Source organism: Vulpes vulpes, chromosome 3 (assembly GCF_048418805.1).
Source record: "Vulpes vulpes isolate BD-2025 chromosome 3, VulVul3, whole genome shotgun sequence".
NCBI lineage: Eukaryota > Metazoa > Chordata > Mammalia > Carnivora > Canidae > Vulpes > Vulpes vulpes.
Genome location: NC_132782.1, coordinates 111,525,879 through 111,543,378, shown reverse-complemented (window position 1 = coordinate 111,543,378; position 17,500 = coordinate 111,525,879). Strand labels below are relative to the sequence as shown.

The 17,500-nt window shown below is 51.2% G+C and overlaps 1 protein-coding gene across 2 annotated transcripts; it reads right to left on the bottom strand.

The window, feature by feature from the left end:
- Positions 1-5,030: 5,030 nt before the first annotated feature.
- On the bottom strand, positions 5,031-16,163 carry SEPTIN12 (septin 12). Of its 2 annotated transcripts, XM_026002974.2 has the most exons (9): positions 15,983-16,163; positions 12,226-12,351; positions 12,050-12,131; positions 10,118-10,255; positions 9,831-9,948; positions 9,647-9,742; positions 6,428-6,524; positions 5,498-5,549; positions 5,031-5,403 (listed from the first exon to the last, which is right to left on the bottom strand). In XM_026002974.2, the coding sequence occupies exons 1-9, from the start codon at positions 16,143-16,145 to the stop codon at positions 5,199-5,201; spliced, it is 1,077 nt and encodes a 358-aa protein (XP_025858759.1). In that variant the 5' UTR covers positions 16,146-16,163; the 3' UTR covers positions 5,031-5,198. The 2 variants fall into 2 exon arrangements, with proteins under 2 accessions (XP_025858759.1, XP_025858758.1); XM_026002973.2 differs by lacking the exon at positions 10,118-10,255 and having other exon boundaries at positions 15,983-16,145.
- Between the last annotated feature and the right edge of the window lie 1,337 nt (positions 16,164-17,500).

The following is a 17,500-nucleotide window of genomic DNA, read 5'->3' as shown; positions in this document are numbered from 1 at the left end:
AAAATTTAAATTAAAATTTAAAAAAAGGAAGAATGCTTTCCAGAAGCAGGAAGTGCCCTTTGGGGTTCTCATTTTCTAAAGGCAGAAGCTGTTCAAGGGATGCCAAGACTGCCTCCGTCCACCTTCCAGGTCAATGCAGAGCCCCAAGGTTGTCCTGCCTCTTTCTTTTTTCCCTTCCTTCTTTCTTTCTAGACTTTACTCAGAGAGCGCGTGCACCAGTAGGGTGAGGGGCAAAGGGAGAGGTGGACTCCCGGCTGAGCAGGGCGCGCGATGCCCACTCCCTCCTGGGACTCCAGGGTCCATGACCCACCGTGCCACCCCGGCGCCTCGCGGGTTTCTTTCTGTCATAATGACATTGGCCACCGATGCCTGAGCACCTGGAAACGTACGTTTGCTCTGTTCTTAATTCAGTAACAATATGGCCGGCGTGGTGTCTCCAGGTGACCCCCGAAGCCCCCAGAGTGAAGTACTGAACCCGAGGAGGGTCACGCAGACCGGAAGCGGAAGTCGCCGACAGATAGGGGGCTGGAACCTGCGTCTTTGACTCCAGAGCCCCCCAAGTCCCAGGCGAAAGCCCCGAATAATACCCCAGGCAGCCTAAAGTCGGCCCCTCGGCGGCCACACCGGACGCTTTCTCCTCGTCCTCCGGGGCCGAACACCAGCCTGGGGCGCGCCCCGGGAGGCCAGCAAGGGGCCTCAGGTTAGAGTCCCGCCTCTGCCCCGGCGGCCGCAACGCCCACCGCACACAGCGGGCGCCGACTAAGCAAGCTCGGCACCCAGCGTCCCTCCACGCAAACGCCCCCCGTGTCCCCCGCCGCTCCTCCCGCGGTCCCCACGCATATTTCCCCCAAGCCTCGCGCGAAGCTCGTGCCTGCCGGAAGCGGAAGTCGCCGGAGCCGGAAAGCGGACCGGACTACATTTCCCAGAGTGCCCCGCACCGCGCGGAGCCCGCGGAAACCTGGGTGCCCCTGGGGTGCTGTGGGGTGCTGCCTTGCCTTGGGGGGGTGTCTTCGTGGGAGACGGCTCTGCGAGGGCCTTGAAGGGTGGAGTGTCCAGGTTCCTGAGGCCTGGCTAGCGCCTCCTGACCAGTGAGCCTCAGTTTCCACATCTGTGAATGGGGACGTTAGCCGTTTGAGGCTGTAACAGGTTCACAACCGTTCATATATATTTTCCAAAGCCTCTTGAGTCCTCCCACCTGCCGGGCGCAGGGGTTACCGAAATGGTCAGGAGACACTTGTTCTCATGAAATTCAAATTCTACCAAGAGAGGCTGCCTTGATCTTCATGACCAGCATGGTGACCTTTTTAAGAAAGATATTTATTTATTTATTTATTTATTTATTTATTTATTTATTTATTTACTTACTTACTTACTTATTTAATTATTTACTTATTTAATTATTTACTTATTTATCTATCTATTTGATTTGTTTATTTATTTAATTAATTTATTTTATTTATTTAACGGAGAGAAAGCACAAGCAGGGGGAGCGGCAGCCAATGGGAGAGGGGGGAAGCAGGTTCCCCATGGAGCAGCGAACCTGACGTGGGGCTGGATCCTGGGATCGAGGGATCCATCCTGGGGTCATGACCTGAGCAGAAGACAGATAATTACGGAATGAGCCACTTAGACGCCCCTGAACTGTGTTTGAATGTGCTTTTTAAACAATATCAGCGGGCTCCCTGCATGGAGCCTGCTTCTCCCTCTGCCTGTGTCTCTGCTCCTCTCTCTGTGTCTCTCATGAATAAAGAAATAAATAATGTTTAAATGGGGGATAGGGGCAGGACCCTCACTTGCTGGGCCTGGAAAATCCCATGAGGTGTCAGATGAGGGAGGCCTCAGCCCTCACCCAGCTGGTGGCCGTACCTGGGTACATAACTAAGCATCTGCACTGACCGTGATTTGGGCACAAAGCTTTCAGAGTTGGAGGTAAAGTCATCGGAGGAAGTGCTCCACTGGCATGCACTGGTGACCCTAGATTGCTGCAGATCCTAACTTGGCATGCACTGGTGACCCTAGATTGCTGCAGATCCTAACTTTCGGGGAAGGGCAAGAGCTCATATTTCACACAGTACAAAAGGAGACCAGAGTAAAAATTAAGTATCTCCTTCCCACTCTTGACCTCCAGCGCAGCTGACCTTCCCAGAAGCAACCATTTGTTCCAGGGTCATCAGAATCTTTACAGAGCTGTTCATGTCTCCTGTGCTGCCATCCGCTCTATCCTGTGTTGCTCCTTGTGTTCCTCTCATCATGTCCTCAGGCAATCAGTCTGTATCTGCATAGAGTCAGGCGCTCAAATTTGACAGGCTGTGGGCCTGCTCTTTGCCACCTCCCCGTCCTCGTGTCCTCCTGTGCTCTCCCTGTCCCCTGGTTCATGCTGCTCCACCCACAGAGGCCTCCTTGCAATTTCTTGAACGTGTCTAGCATACTCCTGCCCCAGGGCCTTTGCACTAGCAGTGGCTTTTTTTCCCTCTGTTTGGAATGCTAGGACGCCAGTTATCTCTGTGGCTTATTCCTTTACTCCTTCACATCTTTACGCAATGTTCCCTTCCCAGTGAGGCCTCCCTAACCCTTTCCTCCGATCGTAAACCCTGGACTGTCCTATACCCTTTCAATGCCTTCCTTGGTGTCGGAGTATCCATCACTCTTCAACATGCCCCTATTATGTATCTGTTTTGTTTATTAGGATCTTGTCCCACCTACATGCAAGCCCCTGAGGGCAGTGACTTGTTTTTGTTCCCTGCTGAACCCTTAGATCTGTATTGGGCCCTAAAGATCTGCTAGTAGAATTAACACAGGGATGATTATAGTGCTGCCTCAATTTTTTTCTTCTTCCAGCTTTATTGAGATATAATTGACAAGTAACATTGTGTAAGTTTAAGGTGTACAACGTAATGATTCAATACACATATATATTGTGAAATGATCACCATAATAAGATTAATTAGCACATCTGTCACCTCACATAGTTATCTTCTTTTGAGTGTGGTGAGAACATTTAAGATCTGTTCTTTTATTTTTTAAATTTTTTATACATATTTATTTGACAGAGGGAGAGAGAGCAAGCACAGAAGGAGAGGCAGAGGGAGAAGCGGACTCCTTGTGGGCCAGGAGCCTGACGTGGGGCTCCATCCCATGACCCCGAGACCATGACCTGAGCCAAAGGCAGATGCTTCACTTACTGAGCCACTCAGGTGCCCCCACGATCTGTTCTTTAGTGACTTCCAAGTATACAATACAGTCTTGTTAACTATAATCACGATGCTATATAGTAGATCTCCAGACATTATTCATCTTATGACTGAAAGTTTGTAGCCTTTGACCTGTATCTCCGTTCCCATACACATTCCAGCCCCTGGCAACCACCAGTCTACTCCATTTCTATGAATCCAGTTCTTTTAGATTCCCCATATAAGGAACGTCTGGGTGACTCAGCGGTTTGGTACCTGCCTTAGGCCCAGGGCGTGATCCTGGAGACCGGGGATCGAGTCCCACGTCGGGCTCCCCATGGGGAGCCTGCTTCTCCCTCTGCCTGTGTCTCTGCCTCTCTCTGTCTCTCATGAATAAATAAAATCTTAAAAAAAATTTTTTTAAATAAAATCTTAAAAAAAAGACTCCTCATATACGCGAGATCATACAGTGTTTGTCTTTCTTTTTTAATTATTTTATTTATTTATTCATGAGAGACACAGATTGAGAGAGAGGCACAGACACAGGCAGAGGGAGAAGCAGGCTCCATGCAGGGAGCCCGACGTGGGACTCGATCCCAGGGCCCCCAGGATCACACCCTGAGCCGAAGGCGGCACCAAACCGCTGAGCCACCCAGACTGCCCAGTGTTTGTCTTTACTTCATTCTTTTTCTTCATTTAAAATGAAATTTATTTGTTTGATAAAAAAAAAAAATTTGTTTGAGAGAGAGTGCAAGTCGGGGGAGGGGTTGACGGCAGAAGGAGAGGGAGAAGCAGACTCCCCACCGAGCCAGGAGCACAGGATGCTGAAATCATGACCTGAGCCAAAATCAAGAGTTGGACGCTTAACCAACTGAGCCACCCAGGCACCCCCCTAAGCAATGTGAATTGCTGAGCCCAAGGGTGCCTGGGTTGCAGACATCGCCAGATTGCTTGTGGCTACTATTAACTTTAGGAATGTGCTCTGTCCCTGTACGGCAACGTGCCTCTGAGATGTTGGGTGTGGATGGTATGGGTCCCCACTGCCCCCAGGGGTTCCTCAAGCCCGGTGGGCAGGTTTGTGAATTTGTAGGGTAAATGGCTCTGAGGCAGGTGCTCTAGAGTTTGTGCATTTAACAGCCGTCCTGTCCAGGATGAGGCCGATATAGCTCTATCCTTACTTACAAAGACCTCCCAGCCTGATAGGGACACTGGCCTGAAAACAAACCATGTCATACATATAGAGTGGGCAGTGAGTATGTCAGTCAAGGAGGGCATCGTGCCGGAGGCACCTTTTAGCTCCTGTGATGGTTAGTTTTAGGTGTCGACTTGACCGGGCCAAGGGATGACCAGGGAGCCGGCAAGACATTATTTCTGGGTGCCTCTGTGAGGGTGCCTCGGGAAGAGATCAGCATTTAATTCCGCAGACTGAGCAAAGAGGATCACCCTTCCTAATGGGGGTGGGCATCATCCACCTGTTGAGAGCTCTAAAAGAGCAGAGAAGCAGAGGGAAGGATGCATTTCCTCTGCCTGCTTGAGCAGAGACAGCAATCTCCTCCCCGTGCTGCTCTGTGCTGGTCTGTGCTGGTCTGTGCTGGTCTGCCAGCACAGGGCAAAGAGGAATGCAGGAAGGGGAGGCACAGAGTGTGAGGAAGATAGCCGAAGATGGGGACTTTTTAAGGGTGTATGACACAGGGCCAACCCTGTGCCAGGAACGAGGGTCGGCAGCAAGGGCAGAGCCTGATTTGGAACTTGGCTCTAGTTCTGGGGCAGAAGGGGCCAGTGGTCCGTGGCAGGTGCTCCCAGGTCTTCAGGACCCCCTTAGGCCTGGGTTCTCACAGTTATTGAAGAAAAGAAGCAGACTTTTATTGGAGGATAGCTCAAAGAAATCATTTATAGGATGCCTTTTTTTTCAAAGCACAGGTTTTCAAAAAAAAGCAACGTCGAACTTTAATACATGCTCTGGTACACAGGTGTGTGCTGGGGGCTGCCAAGGACACAGGAGTCCTGAGGACCCGGATGCCCCGATGCTCAGTACGCCTCGTCCTTGGCATCGTCCTGGGCCTGCTGGCACACCTTCGAGGACTGGGGGGTGGCCAGGCGGCCTGCGGGGGTCGGGGCCAGGTTCACCCAGCCAGGCCCCTGAGGCAGCAGGTGGCTCTCATTAAGCCTGCAGACACGGTAGTTCTCGTAGTGCACATTGTGGGTGATGTCCTTCAGATCTTGGAGGTGGGAGCTGGGAGACGAGCAGTGGTTGAGCCCCGGCTGCCACAGCAGCCCCCCTGGGGTCCCTGCATGCCCCCCCGCCACCAGGCTCCCTGCGCCCTCACCGGATGAGCAGGTCTCTCAGGAGGGGAAACTCACAGTGTGCCATGTTCTCCACTGCAAGACAGGACACAGAGCACTGGCCCTGTCCCCCCTGCCCCGCCCCTGATGAGCACCCAGTCAGCGCCCACTGCATGCTGTGCACCCTCAGGGTCCATCACAACCCTTTCCCCACAATCCCCGCTCTGATCTCACCTCGCATTCATTCATTCACTCATTCATTCATTGCTTTGTCCCCAGTGCCTGGCACAGGTGGCTCCCTACCAATGGTTGAGTCAATGATCCACTTATCATTTAGTATTGTACATTGATAATCACTGTATTGCATTATATACCGTCTGCACTGTGTATATTATATTCTCTTAGTAATTATATGGATAAGTTGGGGGCTTGAGCCCTGGCTACTCCTTCACTGCCCAGTCTCCCCCTCAGCTCCCTCACGTGGCCCTGTCTCCCACCCCACTTTCTCCCACCTATCACTGTCTCATCAGCTCTATGAGGACAAGAACCTTGTCAGTCCTGCTCTCGGGAACCACATATAGGCTGCCCGGCACATAGTAGGCCTACAGTAAATTCTGGTGAGTGCACAGGGTATCTTCTGGGTGCTGGGCATTGTGCAAAGTGGTGGCCTGCCCTGTCCAAACACTTCCATGTGCAGATGTGTGGTTCATTCACCGCACAAGGCGACTGGCCATGACATTCCTGTTATCATGGTGCCCATTTTACTGCAAGGAAACAGGTGCAAAAAGTTGGGTAACTTGTTCGAGGCCTTCCAGCTGCAAAGAGGGACGTGATCCCACGTCTGTCTGTTTCCTGACTGTGGGCTTGCCCACTCTGGGCCCTGTGATGGGTTCTGAGGGCGCCAAAGGCAGTAGGATGTGCCTGGCTTTTCACCCCACCCTCACCTACGTTCCCTGCAAGGTCCCTGCACTAACCTTCAATGATGCCCCACTTGGTCTTCCGGCCCAGGACACACTTCCCATTCACCAGGTGCTCTCGGTCAGCCCCAACCACGGCAAAGGGGATCCGGTCCTGCAGGAGGATATGAAACAGAAGGGTTGGCCCTGCCTGGGTGGTGGGGAGAGAAGCCGCTGTGGTGGGGTGGGAGAGGCACACTGTCTTTTGTAGGGAGAGAAAGTGGTAGGAGCAGAGATCTGAAGTCGAAAGACATGGGGCGCCTGGCTGGCTCAGTTGGTGGAGTGTGTGACTCTTGATCTTGGGGTCATGAGTTTGATCCCATGTTGGGTGTAGAGATGACTCAAAAATAATATCTTTAGGGCACCTGGGTGGCTCAGTGATTGAGCATCTGCCTTTGGCTCAGGTTGTGATCCTGGGGTCCTGGGATAGAGTCCCGCATCAGGCTCCCTGCATGGAGCCTGCTTCTCCCTCTGCCTGTGTCTCTGCTCCTCTCTCTGTGTCTCATGAATAAATAATATCTTTTAAAAATAAAAGTAAAATCTTAAAAAAAATCAAAAGACACCAAATCTGATAAATGGCTCAATTTCCTCATCTGTAAAGTGGGAGTCAGAATAGCATACACAAGGGCTTTGTAAATGTCTGGGAAGGTTACCCTGAATCACATTAATCTTATCATCTTGCTGGTGTCCCATCTCTTACCGGGGAAACAGGAACTGCAATCACCATCATCAGTTTTCATGAGGGTTAAGAGACACAACTTTGTAACCCAGGGCTTGGCAACCTACGGCGCATGAGCCAGATCGGGCCCGTGCCCGTTTTCCTGAATGTCTGTTGGCACATAGCCTGTCCATTCATTTAGCCTGTCTACACTGCTTTCATGCTGCCACAGCAGACGGCAGGGATCGTGCAGGGCTGCCTGGCCCACAGAGTCTAACACATTTACCATCCTCTGGCCATTTGAAAAAAAAAAAAAAAGTTTGCTGAGCCCTGTTGCAAATTCTAGTTGCTCACTTCACTTGTGGCCAGACTTGGAGACTCACATTCCTAAACCCCAAAGTGCCACCCCGGGTCTGTATTTGTTTCCAAGAATTAATTGGTAATGACGAACAAAGTTGATGCTAACAACAGCAGATATCTATTGTGCGCTTATTATGCATCAGCTTGTAGCAACCCCTCCATGAATGTTAGGCATCTGAATGGTTTTGAGGTGTTGGGTTGGTTTTCCTTGTAGTTCCAGTTCTGTTCCAGCTGCGGCTGGGTGGCTGCCTTCACAGGCCCCAGGACCCAAAAGCAGAAGTTGGTGAAGGTCAAGGCTCTCTGAATGTTTCACAGGAAATTCTGTTTGTTGCACCAGTGGGGACAGGAAAGAGGGAATGTGTGGAGACATTGGGTACCAGATGGGAAGCTGGGCCTCCAAGTCCAGATGTGAGGTTTGCTCACTGCACAAAGGCAAATGGCCATGAGGCAGTGTAAGGCTGCAGCACAGGCTAGTAGGACCTACCTGCTGGGGAGGGAGTCAAGGCCTGGGGTCAACGGATGATGAATCCCAGGCCTCACCAGGGTCCTTTGCAGGATACAGACAGAATGACAGTGGACGCACCTCAAGGACAGCAAGGTGGGGGCTTGGAGTTGGAATTTAGTTGATTTGGAGAAAAAGAAGACATTAGCTATTTTTTGCCTCTCTCCTGTCTTGAAACAGCTTTGTTGAGATTAAATTCACGTGCCACAAAACTCACCCTCTCAAGGGTACAGTGGCTTTAAAGGCACAGTTGAGGGGATCCCTGGGTGGCTCAGTGGTTTAGCGCCTGCCTTTGGCCCAGGGCACAATCCTGGAGTCCCGGGATCGAGTCCCACATCGGGCTCCCGGCATGGAGCCTGCTTCTCCCTCCTCCTGTATCTCTGCCAATCTCTCTCTCTCTCTCTATGTCTATCATGAATAAATAATCTTTAAAAAAAATAAATAAAATAAAGGCACAGTTGACAAGACTGTGCAACCATCACCACCATCTTATTCCAGAGCATTTTCTCTGCCTGGGAATGAAGCCCTACTCTCATGAGCAGTCACTCCCCATCCCCTGCACCCCCACTCCCTCCCCCTGGCCCCCCCCCTCGCTTCTGGCAACCGCTAACCTACTTTCTGAATCTATAGGATTTGCCTATTCGGGACACTTCAGAACAGAATCATGTAATATTTATCCTTTTGTCATCTGGCTTCTTTCACTTAGCCTGATATTTTCCACGTCCATTCATGGTGGTAGCACGTTCTCATTCCTTTTGAAGGCTGAAGAATATTCCATTGCGGTGATATAGCAGATAACGTTCATCCACATCGACATGTGCATCATTTCCACTCTTTGACTATTACAGATATTTCTGCCACGGACATCTGTGGACACGTTTTTGGGTAACCATAGGTTTTCCTTTCTCTGGGGAGTGGAACTTCTGGGTACTCTGGTAACTTAGCGTTTAACCTTTGCAGGAACAGCCGGATTATTTTCCAAAGTGGGAGTATTTTGTTTGACACTCCCGCCAGCGGCGCTGTGCAAGTTCAACTTCTCCAGGTCCTCACCAACACGTGGGGTTGCCTGTCCTGTTGATAACAGCCATCCTAGTGGGCATGAAATGGTATCTCGTGGTTTGAATTTGTGTTTCTCTTAGGACTGGCGATAACGAACCAACATCTTTCCACCTGCTTATTGGACATTTGTTCAAATTCTTTCAGGGAATGTCCATTCAAAACCTTTACCCAGGGGTGCCCGGGTGGCTCTGTTGGTTAAGCATCCAACAAGTGATCTCAGCTCAGCTCCGGGTCTCAGGGTCATGAGTTCAAGCCCTGAACTGGGCTCCACACTGGATGTGGAGCCTACATTAAAAGAACAAAAATAAAAAACTAAAAACAAAACAAAAAAACCACAACCACTTTTGCCCATTTCAAAATCGGGTTATCCTTTGTTGTTGATTTGTAAAAGTTCTTTATATGTTCAGGATACAAGTCCCCATCAGATATATCATTGCAAGCATTTTCTCCCATTCTGTGGGTTGTCAATATGACCTATTTCTTGCTCACTTTTTAAGTCTGTGGCTATATGGAGAGTCATACCTGCTGGGAGTATGTGAACTCCCCGCCACCCCGCCCCAAGCTGTTAGAGATGAATCTTGAGATGGAAAGGATGAGTGGGAACAACATCACCCAGCCTCAGTCCCATCAGCCTGCCCACCCCCCCATGGCCTCCTACCCGGATTTTGCTGTTAAGGATCCGGTCATTGGTGTCCTCATCGAGGGACTTCTGTGGGTACACCTCGATGCAGTGACTCCTCAGGTTGTGCTGGATCTGGGGACGTGGATGACCTCATCTCATCCTGGGCACTGTGCCTCCTCCTTGCCCCCACCAACCCCATAGCCCTGGGCACCCAGATCACCCTTTGCCTGAAGGTCTCTCGCTCCTCGATGGTCAGGCTGTCAGCCCGGGCTATCACAGGCACCACGTTCACGGCCCGGCACAGCCGCTGTAGGAACTCAATGTCCAAGGGCCGCAGGCTGCTCAGGCAGGGTGGCAGAGGTGGTGGTGGCGGTGGCGGCGAGTGTCTGAGCGAGGGGGTGCCAGCCGCAGCCCGCAGCCCGCAGCCCGAGCTGGGGCCTCCTCCTCCTCCTCCCCTCCTCCCCGCCCAGGCAGGTGGCCCTTCCCCAGCTGGCTCTGCCATCTCACCAGTGCCCAGTGGGCGGCACGAAGTATACACAGCAGTGCACCCGGGTGTCGGGGATGTGGCGCTGGCGCGTGATGAGGATCTCCTCTTGCAGGTACCGCTCATACTGTTCATTGATGTAGCCTAGGATGGGGTCCCAGCTGGGGCAGCAGACGGCCGACCTCAGAACCACTCCTAGGAGCCCGCCCCAGCCCCTTGCTGGGAAGACTAATCACCCCAGTTGGCCTGGGATGCAGGACTTCTAGTCTTGTACGACATAAGGCTCTCGGTTTCCCAAACACCCTCCTCCTACTCCCCTGAATCATCAGAGAGGCCCCTACCATTCTCAAGCTGACACCTCAGCTTCCTTCTTCCTAAAATGGGATCAGTAAGGGTGCCTACTTTGCAGGGGTGTGGTATTAAAAGAGAAATTGTCACAGCCTTGTTCAAAGCACTGCGGGCGCTTGGCCCCATTGCCACAAGGATCTCCTGAGTCCTCTCCTTTGGTCCCTTCTTCCCCTGATGGGCTATTGTCAACACAGCACCCCAAAAGAGCTTTTTAAAAATAGGAGTCAGAGCATATCCCTTTTCTGCTCAGTGGGCAGTGGCTAAAGAAAAGCCGAAGTCCTTACGTGGCACTACCAGGCCCTACATCATCCCGCTGCTGCTTCCTGACTGCCCTCCCCTTTTCCTCTCCCTGTCGCTCACACATGGCCAGCCATACCAGCCTTCTGAGAACAAACGCACCTCAGGGCCTTTGCACATTCTCCTCTGCCTTCAATACTCTCCCCTTGCAAGGCCACATGGTTTATTTTTTTTTTTAATTTTTATTTTTTTATTTATGATAGTCACAGAGAGAGAGAGAGGCAGAGACACAGGCAGAGGGAGAAGCAGGCTCCATGCACCGGGAGCCCGATGTGGGATTCGATCCCGGGTCTCCAGGATCGCGCCCTGGGCCAAAGGCAGGCGCCGAACCGCTGCGCCACCCAGGGATCCCCGGCCACATGGTTTATTCTCTCATTTCCTGGCAGTCTGTCCAACTGTCTCCTTATTCGGGAGGTCTTCCTTGATCTCTCCGTTTAAAACTGCGATCCCCCTACAGCTCCCTACCCCTTTCGCTCTCAGAAATGGTCCCGCTTGGATGATAGAGTTTAGGCTCACGCTGTATATAGCGGATTTCTTGTGTTCATTGCCCCCCTCCCGGGACGATGTACATTTCATGTAGACAGAGATGTCCGTCTGCCTTGTTCATCGCTGTATCCCCGGCTCTGGAACAGAGCTCGCACACAGTAAGTGCTCTGTGAGGCACTGTGTGCAGGGTTGGCTTCCTGGGAACACGGGCAGAGCAGTCCCACAGGGCTCTGAGCTTAGTTGAATGTTCTGTGGTGGTGGTTTTACAATTCTTAATACTTTTTGAACAAGGGTCTTCACCTTTTTGTCTCACTGGGTCCCCACAGATTATGCAGCCAGTCCTGACTGTGTGTGTGTGTGTGTGTGTGTGTGTGTGTGTGTTACTGACCATTCTCACAGGTTTTGGCTCTCATTGAGAGCCTAGAACAACTCTGCAAGATGTGTGCCATCATCCCCAAGTTACAAAGATAGAAACTGAGGTGCAGAGAGCTGCCACGAGCATTTCCAGGTTACATAGCTGGAAAGTGGTTGAACCCCATGGTGCTGACTCTGGAGTTGGGCTTCTAGTCCCTGTTATCCTGTAGCCTTTACTGAGCAACTACTACATGCCAGGCAGCAAGCGCTGACCTTTGCACATTTAACTCCCCTCAATCTTGGAGGGATGGTTGCACACACCCATTAAACAGATGAACAAACTGAGGCTCAAAGATGCCACAGCCGGGTTAGGTTGTTTCCCAGAGGCTGGGGCGGGGGGGGGGGGGGGGGGTTGGGCGCAGGGAGAGGGACAACCTCGGGCTCGACACCCCACCCCCTTGGGGACCCACCACTTGTCGTTGTTGATCTGGTCTCCGAATCCAGGTGTGTCGGTCACTGTCAGCTTGAGCTTCACGCCTTTCTCCTCGATGACTGTTGGGGGTGGGGGGGAAGCAGAGTGGGAGATATTGGCCAGGGTGAGGTGGGGTGGGGTGGGCAGGAGTGGGTGGGGGTGGAAGCCACTCACTGTGCGTCACGGAATGCAGCTTCAGTGTCTGCGGCGTGGGCGTCCCCAGGTTTGGAATGTTGGACTTCCACACCTTGGACTTGAAGAGGGTGTTCACCATCGTGGACTTGCCCAGCCCGCTCTGCCCTGGGGGTAACCAGAGGACAGCCACGGGGGTGGACATCTGAGGCCGTGCTTTTCAGGCTCTTACATCACTTTAGAAGGTGAACAGTTTTCTAAGCATCACATACTTACAGAAGAGTGGGTCCCCCACTTTTCAGGGTCCCCCTCAGGGCTTACCCCTCCTTTCCACTGAGGCAAAATTCACACGATAAAAAATTAACCGTTAACCATTTAAAGCCAACAATTCGGGGATCCCTTTGTGGCTCAGTGGTTTAGTGCCTGCCTTTGGCCCAGGGTGTGATCCTGGAGTCCCGGGATCGAGTCCTACATCAGGCTCCCTGCATGGAGCCTGCTTCTCCCTCTGCCTGTGTGTGTGTGTGTGTGTCTCTCTCTGTGTGTCTCTCATAGATAAATAAATAAAATCTAAAAAAAATTAAATAAATAAATAAATAAATAAATAAATAAATAAATAAATAAAATCTTTAAAAAATAAATAAAGCCGACAATTCAGTGGCGTTTTAGTACAGTCGCAGTGCTGTGCACCCACCAGCTCTGTCAAGCTCCTGTTATAAAGACGACCACAGACCCCAAATGGCATCACTTAGGCCAAGTCCTCAAACAAAGGCTTAGTTAGCATCTACCCAGCTGCAGTTCCTACCTCCCCCAGAAACACAGTCTTAATTGGTAGCTCAGGAAGTTTGGGGTCAGCAACCGGTAATGTCAACTGGGCCTCTGCATCCCTCAAAGGAAGATGAGCTAATCCACCTAAGACCCTCTTCTTGTCTCCTAAGAGAAAGCAACCTTGCCTGGAACAATCTTTCCTTTTGCTAATAACTTCCTTGCCCCCTACCCCCTTATAAAAGAACTTCCATGCTGCACAACTCCTTGGAACTCCTCTATTCTTGCTGGATGGGTTGGTGCCCGATTTATGAATCATGTAATAGGGCAGCCCGGGTGGCTCAGCGGTTTAGTGCCGTCTTCAGCCCAGGGCGTGGTCCTGGAGTCCCAGGATTGAGTCCCATGTTGGGCTCCCTGTATGGAGCCTGCTTCTCCCTCTGCCTCTCTCTCTCTCATGAATAAATAAATATTAAAAAAGAATCGTGTAATAAAGCCAGTTAGATCTTCGAATTTACTAGTTTGAATTAGAAAAAAAAAATTTTTTTTCAGGGCTTGAATTCATGATCCTGAGATCAAGACTTAAGCCAAAAAAAAAAAAAAAAAAAAAGACTTGAGCCAAGATCAAGAGTTGGGCACCTGATTGAGCCACCCACGTGCCCCTGAATTTTGTTTTTTAACACACAAAAACATTTGCGTTGACCCCAAAAGAAACCTCAGGGTCATCAGCGGTCCCTTCCCATTCTCTCTCCTATTCACTCTATCACCCCTGGCAACCACAGATATGTTTTGTGTTTCTGTAGATCTAAATATTCAGGCCATTTCATATAAATGGAATCATGTGATATTTGTCCTTTTGCTGGGGACGCCTGGGTGGCGCAGTGGTTGAGCTCTGCCTTCGGCTCAGGGTGTGGTCCCGGGGTCCTGGGATCGAGACCTACATCGGGCTCCCTGCAGGGAGCCTGCTTCTCCCTCTGCCTGTGTCTCTGCCTCTCTGTGTCTCTCATGAATAAATAAAAACTTTAAAAAACAATTTGTAAAAAGAAAAAATTGTCCTTTTGTGTCTGGGTGCTTCCACTTAGCGTGTTTTCAAGGTTCATTCATATTGTACCAGGCATTGGTGCCTCTTTCTTCTTCATGGCTGAGGAATGTTCCATCGTGTGAACAGACCATGCTGTGTTTATCCATTCATGCTGATGGGCAGCTCAACACATTTCACAAATTATTATTATTATTATTATTTACAAATTATTATTATTATTTATTTAAAGATTTATTTATTTATTCATGATAGACATAGAGAGAGAGAGAGGCAGAGACACAGGAGGAGGGAGAAGCAGGCTCCATGCCGGGAGCCCGATGTGGGACTCGATCCCGGGACTCCAGGATTGCGCCCTGGGACAAAGGCAGGCGCTAAACCGCTGCGCCACCCAGGGATTCCCACATTTCACAAATTAAACAGCAGCCTATCAGAGATGGAACACAGAGGTCCCCCCAAGCCCACTCATGCCCCAGCTCTGTAACTATGAGCCCCCAACTCCAGGGACAGTCATTTTCCTGAATTCTGTCAGCAGGGAGTGGTTCTGCTCACCCTCATCCTAGGGAATCACACAGCACGAGCTCTCTCCTGCCTGGCTTCTCTTGTGTGACACTATGTGGTCAGATACCCGGACTCTCTGTGGTTGTAGATGGTCGACTCTCCCTGCTGTAGGAGCTTCTCAAACTCTGTGGACCACGCCTGGCAGGAGGGAGTGGCCTGCCTCATAAAGCAGGACACACCTTTGTGTGCAAAACTGACATCAGGGGCTGTGCTGTGCACTACAGGGTGGGAGTGGGGTCACACGTGGCTCCTGCCGTGGCTGCTACGGCAAAGCTCAATTGAGGCGTGCCATCAGTGGAAAATACAAACCAGATTTTGCACATTTGGGTGTGCCAAAGAGAAAGCAAAGGTTCTCATAGACAATTTTTTATGTGGATGATGACGTGTCATAGTCACAATAGTATTTTGGAATATTCTGGGTTAAATACAATAAATGGTTAAAATTAATGTCTCGGGTATCCCCAGGTGGCTCAGTGGTTTAGCGCCTGCCTTCGGCCCAGGGCGTGATCCTGGAGTCCTGGGATCAAGTCCCACATCAGGCTCCCTGCATGGAGCCTGCTTCTCCCTCTGCCTGTGTCTCTGCCTCTCTCTGTCTGTCTCTCTCAGGAATAAATAAAATCTTAAAAAAAAAATAAAATTAAATGAATGTCTCCTGTTCCTCTTCACTTTTTAAAAGGTGGCTCCTGGAAATTTTTATTTATTTTATTTTATTTTTTTAATAAAGATTTCATTTATTTATTCATGAGAACACACAGAGAGAAGAGAGAGAAGCAGAGACACAGGCAGAGGGAGAAGCAGGCTCCATGCAAGGAGCCTGATGTGGGACTCAATCCGGGGTCCCCAGGATCACCCCCTGGGCTGCAGGCGGCACTAAACCACTGAGCCACCGGGGCTGCCCTCCTGGAAATTTTTAAAATTACGTTATATGGCTCCTGTTCTGTTTCTACTGGACAGCACCGCCTCAGAATAATACTCTTCGTTGGTGCTACACACTCTGGCATCTCATGTTCTGTTGTATCTAGTTTATTTTGTGAAAAGAAAGTGTTTTGTTAAGTGAAATTAATTTTGCATCTATAAAAATGCAATTCCAGAGAACCTCCTGAACGCCAGGCTCTGTGCTAAGCCCGATGAGGAGAGGAGACAGAGAGGGGTAAGGAACCCGGCCCCAAGGTCACGCAGTGGTAGGTGTTAAGGGCTGGGACCACGATCTGGGTCTGGGTGTTCACCACTTCCTGCCACAGTCTCCCCTTTTATTGCTCGGTCTGGGTTTGGCTGGGGCTTCACAGGTGATTTTTGTCTTTTAATGCCTCAGCATTTTACAGATTTTCAACTGTGACTGTTATCAGACCCACTTTACAGATGGGGAGAGTGAAGTGACATGCCCAGGCCCCCAAGGTTCCATCCTCTGTTCTTTCCTGTGAGGCCCTACCCCTCACTCACCCACCACCATGATGTTGAACTCAAACCCCATCTTCATGGCCTTGATCTTCAGCTGGTCCAGCACAGCTTCGATGCCCACATAATCAAACATCTCGCAGGGTGGGGTCCTGGGGCTGGAGGGTCTTGATGAGCCGGGGGAGGGGGACTGCCTCAGGGGATCCATGGGGCCAAGGGCACAGCAATGCCTGTCATTCAGGTGAGTGGGGAGAAGGGGGTCACTGGAGCTCCAGAGGGGGCCCCCCTGAATTCTCATCTCTGGACTCTGGCTCCTGAGCTCTGCTGCCGGGCACTGTCACAGGTTATACCCTCTGATCTACCCATCCTCCGCGGCTCCGTGGCTCATGGGCCTTGGTGTGAGGTACCTGGAGGAGCTGCCTTTCAGGGGAGCCTGAACCCCCTCCTGAGATGCACAAGCCCACGCATCTGTTCCTCCCCGCCCCCACCCATGGCCCAGGCAGGATCCTTGCTCAGATACTCCCCTCCCTGCACCCCCTGCAGAATGTGGCCAGCCTGGCAAAACCCAGGGTCTGCACCCACGGGGACAGACAGAAAGACAGAAGCAACTTCTGTGTGGCACCTGATGGTCTTGGGTCTCTGAGGGAGCTTCGGGGGGCTGCCCTGTCCTGGCTGACGCTGTCCGTCCGTGTGGTGAGGGGGAGGCACAGGCTGACAGTTAACTGAAGAATCTGAACTCCACCCCTCTCCCCTCATGGGGGCTGGGGTGGGCTCCTCTCCAGCAGGGAGCTGAGGGCAGGGACAGGTAAGCTCCCCGGGGGTCCTCTCTGAACCTTAGCCTAAATCCTTACAGTGACCCTGGTCGCATGTTACAGACAAGAGCCCAGGGCCTCTGGGCAGTTCCTTTGCCCAAGGTCACCTAACTGGGCCAAGCGGGCTTCAGCCAGTCCCTCTGACTTCCAAACTCATCATATCCCTTAACCCCTCTGTGAGGAGAAGCCAACCTGTGACCCATAGCAGGAAAGCAGAACATCCATGCATGGTCTTTGGTCCGCCCATTGCTGGTGCCACAGTTTTAAATCGCCAGCATTGAAAAATCAAAAGATTGATTTAGGACATATTTACCCCACGCGTAGTCTGTGCCTAACATTGCTCTTGGGGCCCTGGGATGGTAGCTTATTTAATAATCATCCCAGTGCTACGAAGGCAGTGCGGTTACTACCTTCCGTTTACAGAGAGCGCCTGAGCCAGGTGTGCACGGTCACCTAGTGAGGAAAAGGCAGGGTGGGATCTGAGTCCACGTGCTCACCCTCTAAGGCTTCTTTTCTTGTTCGCAGGAGCACCTGGATTTCCAGTGTGTCTTACAGAACGTAAGCCCTGGCAATTCTGGGCCTAGCCCATGGCTGATGAGCTGCCCTCATTAGCTGCCATGAGCTTGCCAGCCTGCCATAGTCCTCACCCCTCCCTAGTGTGTCCCTGACAAGACATTTCATATTCCACATTCTGCTTACCTAGTTCTTTCCTCACCTGTTTCCCGGCACGGAAGCCGTCCTCGGTCCCAGA